General features: G+C 31.3%; 1 protein-coding gene across 6 annotated transcripts in view; it reads left to right on the forward strand.

Annotated features, from left to right (window-relative positions):
* The first annotated feature begins 440 nt into the window (after positions 1-440).
* The window catches only part of LOC140445073 (uncharacterized), a 43,728-nt gene continuing 28,218 nt past the window's right edge, over positions 441-15,950 (forward strand). For 2 of the 6 annotated variants that reach the window (XM_072536887.1, XM_072536897.1), the window contains exons 1-5: positions 441-772; positions 4,333-6,183; positions 6,236-6,502; positions 8,556-8,822; positions 12,944-13,393. In XM_072536887.1, the coding sequence (XP_072392988.1) occupies positions 13,165-13,393 (229 nt within the window). In that variant the 5' untranslated portion in view covers positions 441-772; positions 4,333-6,183; positions 6,236-6,502; positions 8,556-8,822; positions 12,944-13,164. Of the gene's footprint in view, positions 773-4,332; positions 6,184-6,235; positions 7,906-8,555; positions 8,823-8,953; positions 9,459-12,426; positions 12,676-12,943; positions 13,394-15,950 lie in introns of those variants that run through there. The other 4 variants (XR_011951365.1, XR_011951366.1, XM_072536870.1 and 1 more) reach the window with 4 other exon arrangements.

The following is a 15,950-nucleotide window of genomic DNA, read 5'->3' on the forward strand; positions in this document are numbered from 1 at the left end:
GGTATTTTAGCTGGATATCCCAAATAATCACAAATAGATTCCTTTTTGTTCCGAACTTTTTCGGAAGCCGTGTATTATCCGTGTTGTGGATTTAACAAGATGACACAAAATATCACACAGTCTGTGTTATAATTGATTTTTCGAAGAAACCATTTGATTACTGCACTATTTCACGTTTTTGATCTATTAATTAACCTCCCAAATTCTGTATTTAATACCTTTGGACTATTATCTATGTAGTGAAAAACTCACTAGATTAAGCCAATTAACATTTGACGGTAGAAATTATTAAATACAATTTCTCCTTTGATTTATTAAAGTTCCTTAAATTTTTGTGGTATGAGGATGATTAATAAGGAAAAATGTGAAAATCGGCAACATTGCACTGTCATTTTTACGAGACAGCTAGGAAATTTGACAGGTCAGTGGTCAGTTGAGTTTCTGTGGAGTTGAGTCCACTGTGGTTTGTTTGTGATTTGGGTTTATTATTTTATTTTTCTATTGTTTAGTTTTTTATTGGAATACTGTTAGTGATTTAGCTTATTAAATATAAAATTTATCCAAATGGAAATAAAACAAGAAATTAGTGAGAAGTACAAAACAGAAGTATATAATGATGTAGATGATGATATTCTGAGCACCTACAAAATTGAAATTCAGAATGAACCCAAGACAGAAAGTACAAATGATACATATAACTACTTAGACCTAAGGGAATATCCTATCAAGACAGAAAGTGAAGGTGAAGAAGCACTTCTGCAATTTGAACAAGGCAAGCAAATAATGTTTGTATATTTCTCATTTTTCTTATATGTACACTTCCCGTCATATAAAACTGGTACACTTTTTTTTCCCAATGTAAACCTGGGTTCAGACTGGATACAGTGGTTCGTGAATTAATTCGCTGTTGCCATCACAGATAACGGAATTGCACTAAATCTAATTAAAAAAAAATAGAGTTATTATTAGATAGGTATTATTTTTATCATTAACAATAAAAAACCGTATTTAATAAATTTAATAACCAGAGATAGGGTTCAGCTGATATCCAAAATATTTGAAGGATCTTTAAACCTAGATTATTGGCACAGGGAACATTGGAACGCATCTACTGTATCTAATTTTTTACTTCAATTACCTAGCGAACACGAACTGTATTTTGTATCAATAAGTTTAGTCACAGGCCAACTACCAAAATTAATTTATTATTTATTATATGAACGATAACATTAACAAAAACTATCATTATACTTTATCCTACGTAGATTATAAAGTGACAGATCCAATACCTTACTGTAATGTTTTATTATAATAATTTAAAGTTATGTCTAGATTGATTTTATCTATCACTATATTTGAATTGAAATATTTTCATAAATTATAATAAAACACAAATCAAGGTATGAGTACTTAATTGAGATAATGAAAAATTACAAAATTAATATGAGAATTTTTTAGGATTGCATGTTTAAACAAATTTAATGTGACTGACTGATCGAGAATGCTCGATGTTTTAGTTTTTAGAATACTCAAAACTGGCGGTCTGTCACACAGCCCTGCTTTTAGCTGATTTCATATAATATTTTCGTTGAACTGGCAACAGTGCCCTAGAAATTAGAATGACACATGTGACAAGATCAACTTACACAACTTGAAAAACATGATTTTCGGTAATAAGAGTTGTACCAGTTTTTTATGACGCGAACGGTACTAATAAAAGTAGTTTTTGGGTATAATCAAAATTCCCTGTAAGGATCGTACTTTATCTTCTGATCAACTTACAGTACATATTTTTATAATATCATAACTTTAGCTTTTCTGCATTATTTCTCAGTTAAAAGTGTTCTTCCTGTCATCCTATCAATGAATGAATGACAGTTTTCTCTGTCCAAGTCCAATGTTGCTACTCTTCTTTAATATAGTGTTATGTAATAACACTTCTTCTGTAAATTAATAAAATAAATAAAATTTATGTGACAAAGTATATAAAAACCACTTTACACTGCATAAACATAATAGGAATAGATTGATTATGGGCCGAAAAAGGTCTCTTGTAGCAGTTCTAATCTTGAATGCATGAACTTTATTACCTCACCCAGAAAAAACTGTAAGTACTCTGGCAGTGGATTATTTTAGAGGGGAGAATTGCCAGTTTTTAACAAGACCAGATCCTTTTTCCCGATATTTTCATTGAATTTAGACCACTTTCATCGGCTATGTAATTGGTTCAGATATTCAAGAGACCATAATTTCCAAAACAACTGTTGTATCTGTGAACATATTTTAAAAAACTTAAATCTATGGGAGCTGGTTCAATGTTTTTTCCGGGTAAGAGGTAAGGTTACTTCCCATTAGAAAGCGTCAAGGGGTGAGGCATTTCAGTTCATAGGGATCATTTGACAAGGAGCAGATAGAGTGTGAGTTGAGGAGTGCTTTGATCTGCATGAGAATTTATCTGAATTCTTCAAACACGAACTTAGCATTTCTTACCATTCGAGGTAGGTGATACTTGGCACTTTTGATTGCTGCTTCCCATATACCTCCTCAATGTGGACTATGAGGTGAAATAAATTACCACTATATAAAATTTTTTGCAGCAAAGTTCTGCATGTCCTTTGCAAAACTGGGAATTTGAAAAGCTCGCGTAAATATTTGAGCTTATTTTTTGAGTCAGTGAAATTCGTTGCAATTGTCACTGTATAGGAGTGAAGGAAGACTTCGACAGGCTATGAATTGTTTTAGACAAAGCAAAAAAACTTGTTAGAGAGAAAAGACACCAGTTCAATGTGTAAGGCCTTTGAGGCTAAACAGTTGAGAATTGCTCTGTAACATTTTTGTATTCTTGCCTTTCTTGAACTTAGAAGATTTAATAATATATATATATATATATATATATATATATATATATATATATATATATATAAAGTAGTTAGGTATTATTGACTGACACGTTATGTAAAATAAAGTTTTATTTTGAGGTTGCAGTCATTAATAGGGCAAGAAAGTGAAACTCTTTGTTCTTTATCAAGCTTTCGCAAAATTTATTTGCTTCTTCAGGATATGCTAAAATATGGTATCAGTAATTACAATGAAATTAAAATTAAATAGCATGGTATAAAACTAGTATAAAAACTTACAACATGAGGTTAATCCATTAAATTTTCAAATTTACAAAACATTAAAACTTAACTTATTAAAATTATATAGTTATGTAAGTACAATATTTTAATTTTATTTAATTTTTTACAAATTCATTATGACATTGATTATGTTGATGTTTGATTTATGTTAATTTATTATTTATTTATATTAAATGGTATGCATAAATAAATATCAATGCGTTAATAAAAAAACTGATATTGATAAACTAAGCAATATCTATAATTACATTCTGTCTTACGAAAATTAATACTATAATTTTCTAATATTAGATTTTCTGACTATAAATACTATAATTTCAAAAAATTTAAAAATTCATATTTGGCGCCACTTTGTATGTAACCATAATAACAATCAAGAGCTAGTTATCAACAACAAAAAATATAATAAACAGAAACGAGTGTCTTTCTGACATAAATCAAACATCAACATAATCAATGTCATAATGAATTTGTACAAAATTAAATAAAATTAAAATATTGTACTTACATAACTATATAACTTTAATAAGTTAAGTTTTAATGTTTTGTAAATTTGATAATTTAATGGATTAACCTCATGTTGTAAGTTTTTATACTAGTTTTATACAATGCTATTTAATTTTAATTTCATTGTAATTACTGATACCATATTTTAGCATATCATAAATTTTGCGAAATCTTGATATAGAACAAAGAGTTTCACTCTCCTGTCCTATTAATGACTGCAACCTCAAAATAAAACTTTATTATATATAAATATATATATATATATATATATATATATATATATATATATATATATATATATAATATATATTATATATATATATATATTTATATATTATATATAGGTATATATATATTATATATATATATATATATATATATATATATATATATATATATATATATATATATATATTGTGTGTATGTAGAAGTAATAAGAAATAAAAATCCTAACCTAACCTAATATTAAGTAAATTTCCCATGATTATTTAAGTATTTAGTATGTAGTCATAGTTGTTTCGTTAATCTGATATGTTTAAATCATTTTATTTTACTAAATATTCACGTAAAAGTAACAGTCTCCTATCATTTCATAGCACAGGGGACTGTTTGCTTAGATTTTGTTTTATGTCTGACATACTAGACTGTGCATCTATAACCATTAACAGTATCATCTCTTTTGTAGGTATTATCCCAAAGTGCTACCGAAAAAGAAAGCCAACCAAAACAAGAGAAGAAATACTAGAACAAAAACGTATAGCTGGGCGTTTGAGATATCAACGACTTAAAAATGACCCTCAAAAAAAAGAAGAAATGAAAGAAAAAGAGAGGCAGAAATATCAAAAGAAAATGGAAAAAGGCACAAGAAAATTAGTTAAAGATATGAGTCGTCGTGAACATATGGCTGTAAAAAAAGCCTGGAAAGAGTATTGTTCTAAGTATCGTTCAAATAAAAAAGTCATGAAAGACATAACAATTACTTCTGCAAAAGAAAATACACCTGATTCTGAGGATCCCACAGAAGAACGTCTGTTACCTTTAAGATAATCAGAAAGTGCATTATTTACAGCAATAAAGAAAAATGCTAAAAAGAGACGCCAACAGATACTGAAAGAAGACCTTAAGATTTAAAAATCCAAACAAAGACTGGAAAAGTATAAAACGAGGTTACAGCAGTTGAAAAAAAGACTAATAATAACAGTTAAACATGATGAGGTATCTAACATGAAACTAATGACAATATGTGATATTCCAGCAACTCTCAAAGACGTTGTTAAAGGGGCACTTTTTGAGGAAGTATTGAATGAACAATTAAATGAGAACTATGCAAGTTTAAAAAGGCAAAAAGAGAAAGAGAGTTTTGGAAAAGTTACAATCTGGTGCAATAGTAAAAAAATATCAATTATATACCAGGGTGGATCTATAAAAAAAAACGACTATATTTGGATGTGAGAGGTGGCATTCTGATTTGTGCAGAGAAAGTTGTTTGATAACTTCAGTAGGAAAGAATAATAATTGACTTATTTACTTCCTCTCAAATAGATCGGGAATAATAAAAAAAAGTTTAATATTTAAAAATGATTCATTTTTTAGCAAAGTCGTAATGAAATAAAATAATGATTTAGCAATAAATACAAAAAAAGAGGGGAACAAGCCTTTTTACATTCAATGTTTTTCAAACACTTAGATTGCACTTAGGTCCTTCATAATTCGTCTAGAAAATCTTTATATTATAATAAAGCAGTCGAACAATTAATAATAATTGCATAATAATTTTGCAATCTATTTTTTTTTTTAACTGAAATCCTTTCAAATCTTACACAACAAAAACCGCACTACAGCACAGTATCAAAATTGTAGAAAGTGAGTCATTTTTTAAATCATGCAACTAAGATCAGATATCGTCGCAAGAAAAACAAAATGCCAAATATATAAAAACCTAATAAGACCGGTACTCACATACGGCTCAGAAACCTGGACACTCAGTAAAAGAGAGGAAACGTTGTTAGCCATCTTCGAAAGAAAAATCTTGCGACACATATAAAGGCACAAAAGAAGACGGAATATGCCGAAGAAGATACAACTCTGAACTGTACAAAATATACCAGGATCCGGATATTATAACATTCATTAAAATAGGACGGCTGCATTGGATAGTGCATGTAGAAAGAATGGAAGAAGGCGAAATACCAAACAAAATTTCAAACAGATGCCAGTAGGAAAAAGAACAAGAGGAAAACCGAAGCAGAGATACTTAGAACAAATAGAAAATGATATAACAACCTTAAAAATAAAAAACTGGAGAACAAAAGCACGAAACAGATCAGAATAGAGAAGAATCCTGGAACAGGCCAAGACCCAAAAAGGGTTGTCGAGCCAGTGATGATGATGATGAATCATTTATACAATGTAGATGTAGACCTTTGCGGGTTTGAGGGCAAAAGGAAATCGACGAGTCAAACGCGTGCGGTTTTTATTAAAAAAATAATCAGGATTTTAGAATGAATTGATTATCATAAAAATTATTTATAGGAAGGTAGGTTTATAATCTATTCTGTAGTTAGATATTTATATATACACTTTTTTAGCTGAAATACGTATGTCAAGTTTTATTGCTGAACACAATTTGCCGTTTAATCTCACAGAACATCTCCCAAAACTTATTACAACAATGTGTCCTGATTCAAAGATAGCTAAACGATTGGCATGCAGCAGGACAAAAACTGCAGCGATTGTAAATAAGTTGATTGGACCTTACAGTTTCCAGCTGTTGTGTGAAGACCTATGAAATACCCGATTTTCGTTAATAGCTGATGAATCTACTGATAAGACTACAATGAAACATATGTCTAGTGGTAAGATACTTTGATGGAACTATAGTACGGGATCATTTTTTAGCATTAATACAACTTTCTGGGGCAGATGCAAATACCTTGTATGGTCACATTAAAAATGTTTTCATCGATAATAAAATTCCTTATAAACAAAGTTTAATTGGATTTGCTTCAGATGGTGCGAATGTCATGATGGGCTCACAACATTCTTTAATGATATTATTAAAGAATGATGTTCCCTCGTTACATATAATGAAATGTATATGCCACTCATTCCATTTATGTGCATCATATGCGTGCGAAAAACTACCAAGATATAACTAGAGACATATTTTAGTTCAAGTCCAAAACGAATAGCAGAATATGCTGAATTTCAAACTTTTTGTGAAATTAAAATTCACAAAATTTTACATCCTTCACAGACTCGCTGTTTGTCCAGAATTTTGGAACAGTATGCAGCTCTACAGTTTTTTTTTACTGATGCTGTTGCAAATAAGGAACTTTTGGCTGTCGAAAATATTTTGCAAAAATTAAATGATCCTATGACTAAATTATTCTTACAATTTTTAGAATACGTATTACCATTTTTTACTAATTTAAATAAAGAAATGCAATCTGAATCACCTAAAGTGCACTTGTTGTATAAAAATATCTGTCAGATACTATCAATCTGTCAAATTTGATTATTTGAAACAAACCCCTTTGGAAAATGTAGAGTATAAAAATCCCACAAATTATTTACCAATTCATAAAGTTTACTTTGGTGCTTATGTATCAAAATCTGTATTGGAAGTAAACTTATCTAGCGAACAAATACATTTATTCAGAGTCAAATGCTTAGATTTTTATGTAGAAGCTCGTAGTCAAATAATTCAACGGTTTCCATTAAAAAACAATATATTGAAATTATTCAATTTTATAGACCCCGATGTTGTCCAAGATGGCACAATAGACTCTATTTCCGAAGTGGTTATCAACTTTTCCCACTTATTGTCAAATAATGATTTACAAGTCATTGATTCGGAATGGCGTTCATTATGAAATATCGATGATATTCAGTCTTTTCCAAAAGAAACAATATTTTTTTGGCAAAAGATAAAATCATTAACATTTGCTGATGGCTCACCAATGTTTAACCTATTGCCTGACTTTGTTTTTAATATATTAAGTTTGTCGCATTCATCAGCAAACGTAGAGAGATTGTTTTCATCAATTAATTTGATGAAAACAAAACAAAGAAATAAATTGCGCACTTCATCTATAATAGGATTATTGCATACAAAAAGATATATTGGTAACAACAATTGTTATGATTTTCATGTCGATAAAAAACTAATTTCTGCTATGAATTCAAAAACTTTGTACGTCACATCCAGCCAAGATGACTAACTAATGTATTCGATGTCAAAATTTAATGTTTACATCTCCTTTTTGTAATATTTTAATTTGTTTCTATTGTGTTTTTTGATTTTTTTTCAATTTTACTATTAAAAAATTGTTTTCCAGAAAGTTCTGTTGTTTTATTTTGGAAATCTACCGATTCCCCTACAACTGAGCCTGATAACACTGAACTAATCATTGATTGTGCATATTCTTTGATCATAGTACATAAAACTAATGTAATAAATATATATACACCGGCATTTAGGCGCCACGCCCTTCCGGTAGGGATCTATGGAGGAGTATCACCGAGCCGCAAGCCCTTATCTCTTGCCGTACTGCTCCACCATAGGCCGATCAGACACCAACATATTCTAGTCTAAGCCGCAGATTCATCTAGAATTTTAAACTGCTGCGTTAGCCTTTTTTATTTTTCTGTACACCGAACTGTGGCTCGAAACCACATCCACTGAACCATTCGACAGTGAAGCTAATGAGAATCGGCCGCCTAGCCCGCTTGGCTATCTGACTGACCGATCTATTTATGTAATAAGTACTCTGAATTAAACCAATCCATTAAATATTAAAACCATATTTGTATGTGTATACTGATCCTTTTAGCTCTAATCCTCTGCTGAGCATTCAGTGTGAGTCAGTCTTGATGTCCGTTGTGTTCAGTTTGTTTTTTTTTTAGTATACAATTATTAGAGAAGGATAAAATCTGGTTTAAACAAATGGAAGTAAAACAAGAATTTAGTGAAGACACCTGTAAACTAGAAATATATTCTAATAAGGTGGGCGATGCTCTTTTAGATAGCTTTAAAAGTGAATTTAAAGAAGAGCTCAGTAGAGAAAGTGCATATGATACATTTGATGATTTAGACTTGAAGGAATTCTCCATAAAGACAAGTAGATGATGATAATAAGTTTACACCATTTGAAAAACAAAATAATGAAAAGGGTAAGAAAATAATAAAAATTCATTTTAAGTACCTAGTTCATCATGGTTTCAATTAATTTAAATCTTATCATTATACACTGGAGTGCAAAATTAAGGGACTCTCAAATTTTTATGTATTTTTTCGTTTTTAGACCTTATTTAAACCTGTTTAGATGATTTTGGGAACAAAATCTGTTCTACGCAAACTTTTTTGCCAATATAAAAGCATAAAATAGAAACAAGTTCCAAAATATTATGATTGATGTTTGCAAGAAGTACCAAAAATTTCAAGAAGTGATTGACAGCAACCAGAGGTTTGTAGGGAGTGCTCGCTTATCTCTTATTCTCTTCTTATCCACAGACGAAGTGCTGGTCAATGAGCAGAGGGTAGACGAAAAAGTGTTAAATGACGAGATAAGGTTACTCTGTATGTTGATTGCAAAACCCTTATCTCTTGATCTCTTCTTTCCCACACAATTATACAGGGTCAGTTGAAGGAGGGACTGTCAAGTGATCAACAATGACCTGAGGATATACTCTGTGGTTAATACGGAACTCATCACTTATCGCTTCATCTTTGTCATTGCTCTGGGTAATCAAGCTTTGTGAGGATTGCCGAGCCTAGCTTAGCTTTGTATGTATCATTATAAATAAAATAACAACAAAACAGTTTTAACTATTTTATTTTAAAAATGTTTGGAGGTTACCGTGTTTAAAAAATTTAAAAGTTTATAAATAGACTTTTTTTTATAATACTGATATAAGTATTGTTAAGTCAGTTCATAATGTTATTTTGACTTCCATCCAATATATCCAAGTTATCTCATCAAAATACCTGGCCCAAAATAGCTCCTCTTTATGTAGTGGGTAGTAGTGTAATATTTTTGGTACTGATACTTGCTACAGTATCAGAAGATCTCACCTGTCAAAATCTTGTTTATCTTCAAAACTCTTCTACCTGTAGCAGGAATTGAAAGATTTTCTAGGGGCTGAAATCAAAATAAAATGTCACTACAAAGAAATATGATTTACCTACTCTACTAGTATATGTACTTTTATTGTGAGTCTCTCATGCTTTGATAGCATCCATCGAGAATTTCTGATCCATGCACTGAAAGAGTTTAATATTCCAACTCAACTCATTGATATCATAAAAGAAACACTTAAAGTACAAAGCAAAATTGGAATTCAAAACGAACTAACAGATACAATTCATGTGAGAACGGGCCTACGACAGGCAGATGCCCTATCCTGTATTCTATTCAACATGACATTAGAAAAAATAATTAGGAAGTCAAAAGTCAACACCAGAGGAACAATAATAACAAAAAGTGTACAAATATTTTGAGAGTTGTTGAGAAATTTTTTTTGAGTTGTTTTCTTACAAACCTTTGATATTCCATTTGAGAACACATACCTACTGAAAAAAAAAGCTGTATGAAATTTGTTATACGCAGCTTTCATATAAAATATTTGGAAAAAGTTTGTTAGACGGTAATTTTCAAAAAAATTTGGTAAATTAACGACCGATGATGATTTTTTATTACATATATGTGACCCTTTTCAAGTTCGCGCTACTCGATTAACAAGAACCTAAGTTAAGTGTCTAAAATCAAGTATTAGTAAACAGCAGTTTAAACTTATCCATATTTATGTTATAAAAATAAATACATTTCAAAAACAAACATAATTTCGTTATATACCTTAAAACTTTAATACTGAATCATGTGAATTAATAAGATACCCGATAAATCGTAAAATTTGATTGGTAAGTATAGCTAACAGGAATTCTGATAAAGTATTTAGTGATTTATTGAGTGTAAAATCTTATAAAGACCGTACCAGTTGAGTCCCCCGGAAGGGATAGCTGGCGTGTGTTGGATTCAGACGAAAGGATACCCACGAGTGCATTTCCCCTCTTTGGGAAATGAGAGCATCATGGATACGTCTATGATGCCCTATCTACCAACTAAAACTATCCTCAGCCACGCACGTGCGGCTAGACAGTTTAGACTGTCCTAACACGTATGCGCATGCTTCTCTCCTTTTAGCATTTATGTCTGCTTCCGTTCTTTTCTTGGATCTATGTCCTTTTTATGATTCTATTTATTGCCCTCAAGAGTTGTTTATATTCATTTTTTCCTCTTCCAGCCACTTCCAATATATTATTCGCCATGTCCTCGCTCAACCTTTCATATAGCTCTGCCTTCTCTGCAGCAGTCAACGCAGTTGTCGTCTTCTTGCTTCTCTATTTTTACAAGTATGCTCTGAAGAAGCCGTGACCCGTGAAGCACTGTGTAAAGAAGTAGTTAGTCTTCCTATGGCCATGTATTACTCACTCACGTCCGGTATGAGTGTTCTTGTTCATTTTCCCATTCTTCTTGCCATTTCACATTGGCAACCATTCTCTCATCTGCTTTGTCGTTTTCACTCAAGCGATACGTGGTACAGTAATATGAGAATTGGTGGCACCCCTGCTATTACTTGTATGGCCACTGTCGAAGTCGTCTTATACGCACAGACGACCCTCAACAGAGCCTTTCGCTAAAATTCTCCTATATATTTTTGTTTAATCATTATATTCTGCCATACCTACTGGTGTTGCGTATAGTATAATAGAGTGGACCACTTCAGAAACAGAGGCACACAGCTCCTGAACTAGTTAACGCTAACTAGTTCAGGAGCTGTGCGCAATCTGATGATTTTCTCTCAACTCGCGTTTTTGATGACCATGATGGGTACCACCACCCACATACCCCTTCATGCTTCTTCCTTACTATTATGTCTATGACGTACATATCTGCCTTTTCTGAACCCATACTAGCAGTCTGATACAAGTCCGATAGGCCTCCTTTTTCTTTTTCGAATCCTAGTAAGCATATTGGCCGTAAGGCGCCTGAAATATTATACATTGTGTGTGAGGTAGACGACAAACGGCGGTTTTAACTGAATCGTCAATGGGTTGTAACTAACCACATATGTTTTCTTAAAGGCTTGGTACAATGATGGATGTGGTTTGTAGTATAAAATTATATAAAAAAAGCAAAGATCAAGTTATAACCACCGGATTAAAAGTGCTAAAGGCATTTATAGGTTTTCTTCATTTTCTCTATTTGACGTAGAAGCCGCAAGTTATTTGTTTTCATAGATTTAAAACATCAGAATCACCTTAAATACTGCGGATAAAAAATTATAACGCCTATACCATATTTTTTCAACCCCTTACATGTCCTAAGAATCTTATATAAGAAACTCATAGATTTCAAGATGGTGGAGAGAAAGAAAACGGAAATAAGGATGGTAGAAAAATGGGAAAAATTTAAAGAAGGCAGAGGAAATATGATGAAAATAGCAATTAAAAAATTAAACGGATTGGTGTAATACAGACACACAAAATGATGTGATGAAAAAGAAAATGACCTAGAAAATTATGGAGACAAAAACAGAAGTTTCTAGAACAACGTAGGAAGATTAAGAGCACAGACCACACAAAGAGGAAAATGGAAAGAACAGCACTTAGGAAAATGCGATTGGCAAAACACTGGCAACGCTACACTGTCAATTTGTAATTTCAAGTGTTTCTCAAATCTGAATATTTAATAAAATTGACAAATTGTCTATTGTCTGTTGTTGGTTGTTGTTAGTGTTGTTACCAGTGTTACCTCTTACCTCGTACTCTGATAATTGTAACCTTTGTAACAAAGATTCCGATTCGCATGTAGATGGTAAATATTACTTCTATATTCGAAGTGTAAACTACCAAACTGATATCAAAAATAATAAACACAACACAGCTTAAGCAAAGAATATAGAAGCAAATAGAAGTGTTGTGTGTGTTAAAACTTATCTTACAAATATATTTTATTTTGTTGTGGTAAGCAATCCTTAACTACTTATAACAGTTTTGTGTTATCCTGTAAATTATAGATAAGTTGACTCAGCTGCTTAAGTGATTTTTATTGTTTTCTTTTTAAGCCTATCATACTTCATTCAATTTCCACATTCGTTTATTCTTTACTTATTTCAATTAACACCAGCCTCATTCCAACTTTTAATACAGTATATATACAGTTATATGTACATAGTTACAAAGTAGTCATATACATTTCCATTTGTTTATTTTTTAAAAATAAATTTTTTAGACTCAATTCACTGGAATCCAGCAACCTAGATATGGTTTAGAGCCAGACTGCATTGAGGTGTGCTGCTAAATCGTCTTAGAACAGAACTGTCAATCCAAAAAGAATAAATTGTTTCTAGGCTGCAGCTGCATATTAGACCTGTATTTTGTTTATAGGATTTATATAGTGTCTATTTAATATAAACAAACATTACTGAAATACATATAACCAAGTTAAATCAAATGGAAGTAAAACAAGAAGTTGATGAGAATATTATATGTAAAACAGAAATACATAATAATGATGTGGAAAATAGTCTTCTGGATATCTACAAAATTGAGATTAAGGAAGAGCCCAAGATAGAAAATACAGATGGCACCTTTGATCATTTAGACTTAAAAGAATATCCTATAAAGACAGAAATAGATGAAGATAAATTTATGCCAGTTGAAGAAAAAACAAATAAAACTGGTAAGTAATTTCCTGAAGCATTTTATAGAATTAGAACGAATACACAGAATAATAAACAATCAGAATGCCCACTCCGCTTGAAAAAAATAAGTAGGCCCAGACAGAATCAGTCATGTTTTAAAGGGAACCAGTGCTGTTCAGTGACATTTTATCTGGTGTGCATAGAAAAAAAAAACCCAGTTTAATTTATTTACGGCAACTATAGACATAATATGCACTATTTTATTTGTACTTTTAGTTGAAGAATAGATTAAATTATTTCAAATGTACTAAATTATTAATCTCTAAAAATTTAAATTACAGTTCTGTGGTAGCTTGTCACAAATTTCCTAATTCGAGTCTATGTTTCCGTTTAAAATATGGCAATCGCATGCTGACAAACTTCAAAGGCAGCATCTGAGAGTGGGCATTCTGATTGTTATTTATTCTGTGACCATTATAACAGTAATTAATAAGTGGCGGCTGTATCTCAGTGGCTAGTTACTGTTCTATGTTTTGTGTTATTTGTTCTATGTTCAATAAAAATACATTTTTGCATATAACCTAGATTAACTTTCTACAACTGATGGGTTGATAGCAAAAACCCTATTTAATTTTTTGGAGACAGAAAAAAAACACATATCCTTGTCCATGAGTGCCATAGATTTACATATTTTTATTTTTAAATTCCGTTGGTAGTATTGGTATCCCTCATGCTGATTTATTCTTGTGAAAAATATATCCCCCCTCATTTGGGGAGGAGGGGTAAATGTCTTTAACATATGCTGTTTTTGCAGAATTCTGCAATGTCTCATATTTGTTGCCAAAATCAAAATGTTGTGTAATAGGTTTTGAAGATTAATTCTAACAATGGCAATTCCACAGCAACTGGTCAATGGAAATGATTTATTTTTAAATATTGATCTTAAGAGAATCATACAAAATAGCAAAAATTGAGCAATGTTTATTTATTTAATAGCATTATAGAAACTGACTTTTGACAAAGATTTTTTTCCGGCGTCGCTTTTCTGGTCTGGAGAACAGAGAGAAAGGTTGTGGTTGATTGCGGCATGTGCACTTTGCCGGTATAAAACGCCATAAAAACGCATACTGGAAAAAAAACCGTTTAAATGTGAAATATGTGCCAAACAGTTTTCACAAAGAATTCATTTAAAGTCACATATTATGGAAATACACACTGAAGAAAAATCATTTGCGTGCGAAAATTGTAATAATGAGTGTTTAGAAAATTCCAACATAGAAGTACATGAGAATACATGATAAAAGTTTTTAAGGAAAATTAAAAAAAAAAAGTAGTGTGCGTTAAACAAAATCGTTAATAACTTCTCTCAGAAAAGAGCTACAGACCTCCTGGATGTTACTTATAAAGTTGTTCGAAAATACTGTAGAGCATAGTTAAAAAGTATTTGTTTTATTTATATATTTTACAAATGAAAGAGTAAAAATAAAAAAATTGATATGACTACTTAACATCCAATAGGCGTTGAATGTGTAATTATGCACTGCCTCGTAATTGTGTCAGAACAATAACTGTTTGAATTTGAATTAAAAAAAAAATGTTTATTTAAATGAATAAACTAAAATTAGTCTAGCGGGATCAATTTTGACCCCAATCAAACTGTTTAATTGTTAGAAAGACAGGAAGACACGGCAACCTCGCCTTACGGCTTACGACACTGAGTACATCGCTTACATGTAGTAGTTAGTAGTTGTCTTTAATCTTCCACTTAGTTAGGTGTTACACTTTGTTTGGGTCAAATTTGAGTGTTATTTTTCGGCGCCTAGTTTTTAAATAATATTGGCCAATTTGAAAGATAAACAGAAACCTCTAACGCAACAGGAGTGACGTGATGATATTTCTGATGCCAAAACAATTATTACTGATCATGATACTGATAGTTATTCTGAATTCAGTAATAATGACCAAGGTGATACTGTGAGAAATGATCAAATACTGGCCAGTGATTTGAGTAGTGAGAACGAAAATGTTGATAATGAAGAGAGAACTGAGAGAAATTACTAGTATGTCAGAAATAGGAAAAAATGGTCGAAAACAGCTTCTGCCTCAAGTCGTATCCGTGCATCAGATATAGAATTACATCTACCAGGACTCTCTGGACCAGCACGAATACATAAGCCGGCAACGTCAGCTGAAGCCATCAAGCTATTACTCGATGACACAATTATTGTCTAGGGTATTTAGAAGACAAAACGAAAAATGACAGGATTACAAACAACTTATGCAGGTACAGCTTTCAACTGTCAATGTATAAGCCACATTGATAAAACCGAAATTTTTTTTAGACCACTGTATTTGGCAGGGGTGTTTAAGTCTAATAATAAAGATAAAAATTCTGTTCTTGCGACTGATGGTACAGGTCGTGATATATTCCGTTTTGTAATGACAGCAAAAATATTTAGTTTTCTACTAACAGCTTTGAGATTCGTAAATAACAGAAAGGAGCATAATGTAGACAGAAAAATTGGCAGCTTTTTCTAAAATTTTTAATCGTTTCGTAAATAACTGTTATACTTACTATTTATGTGGAGAATATGT

This window comes from Diabrotica undecimpunctata, chromosome 1, assembly GCF_040954645.1.
Source record: "Diabrotica undecimpunctata isolate CICGRU chromosome 1, icDiaUnde3, whole genome shotgun sequence".
Classification (NCBI taxonomy): Eukaryota; Metazoa; Arthropoda; class Insecta; order Coleoptera; family Chrysomelidae; genus Diabrotica; species Diabrotica undecimpunctata.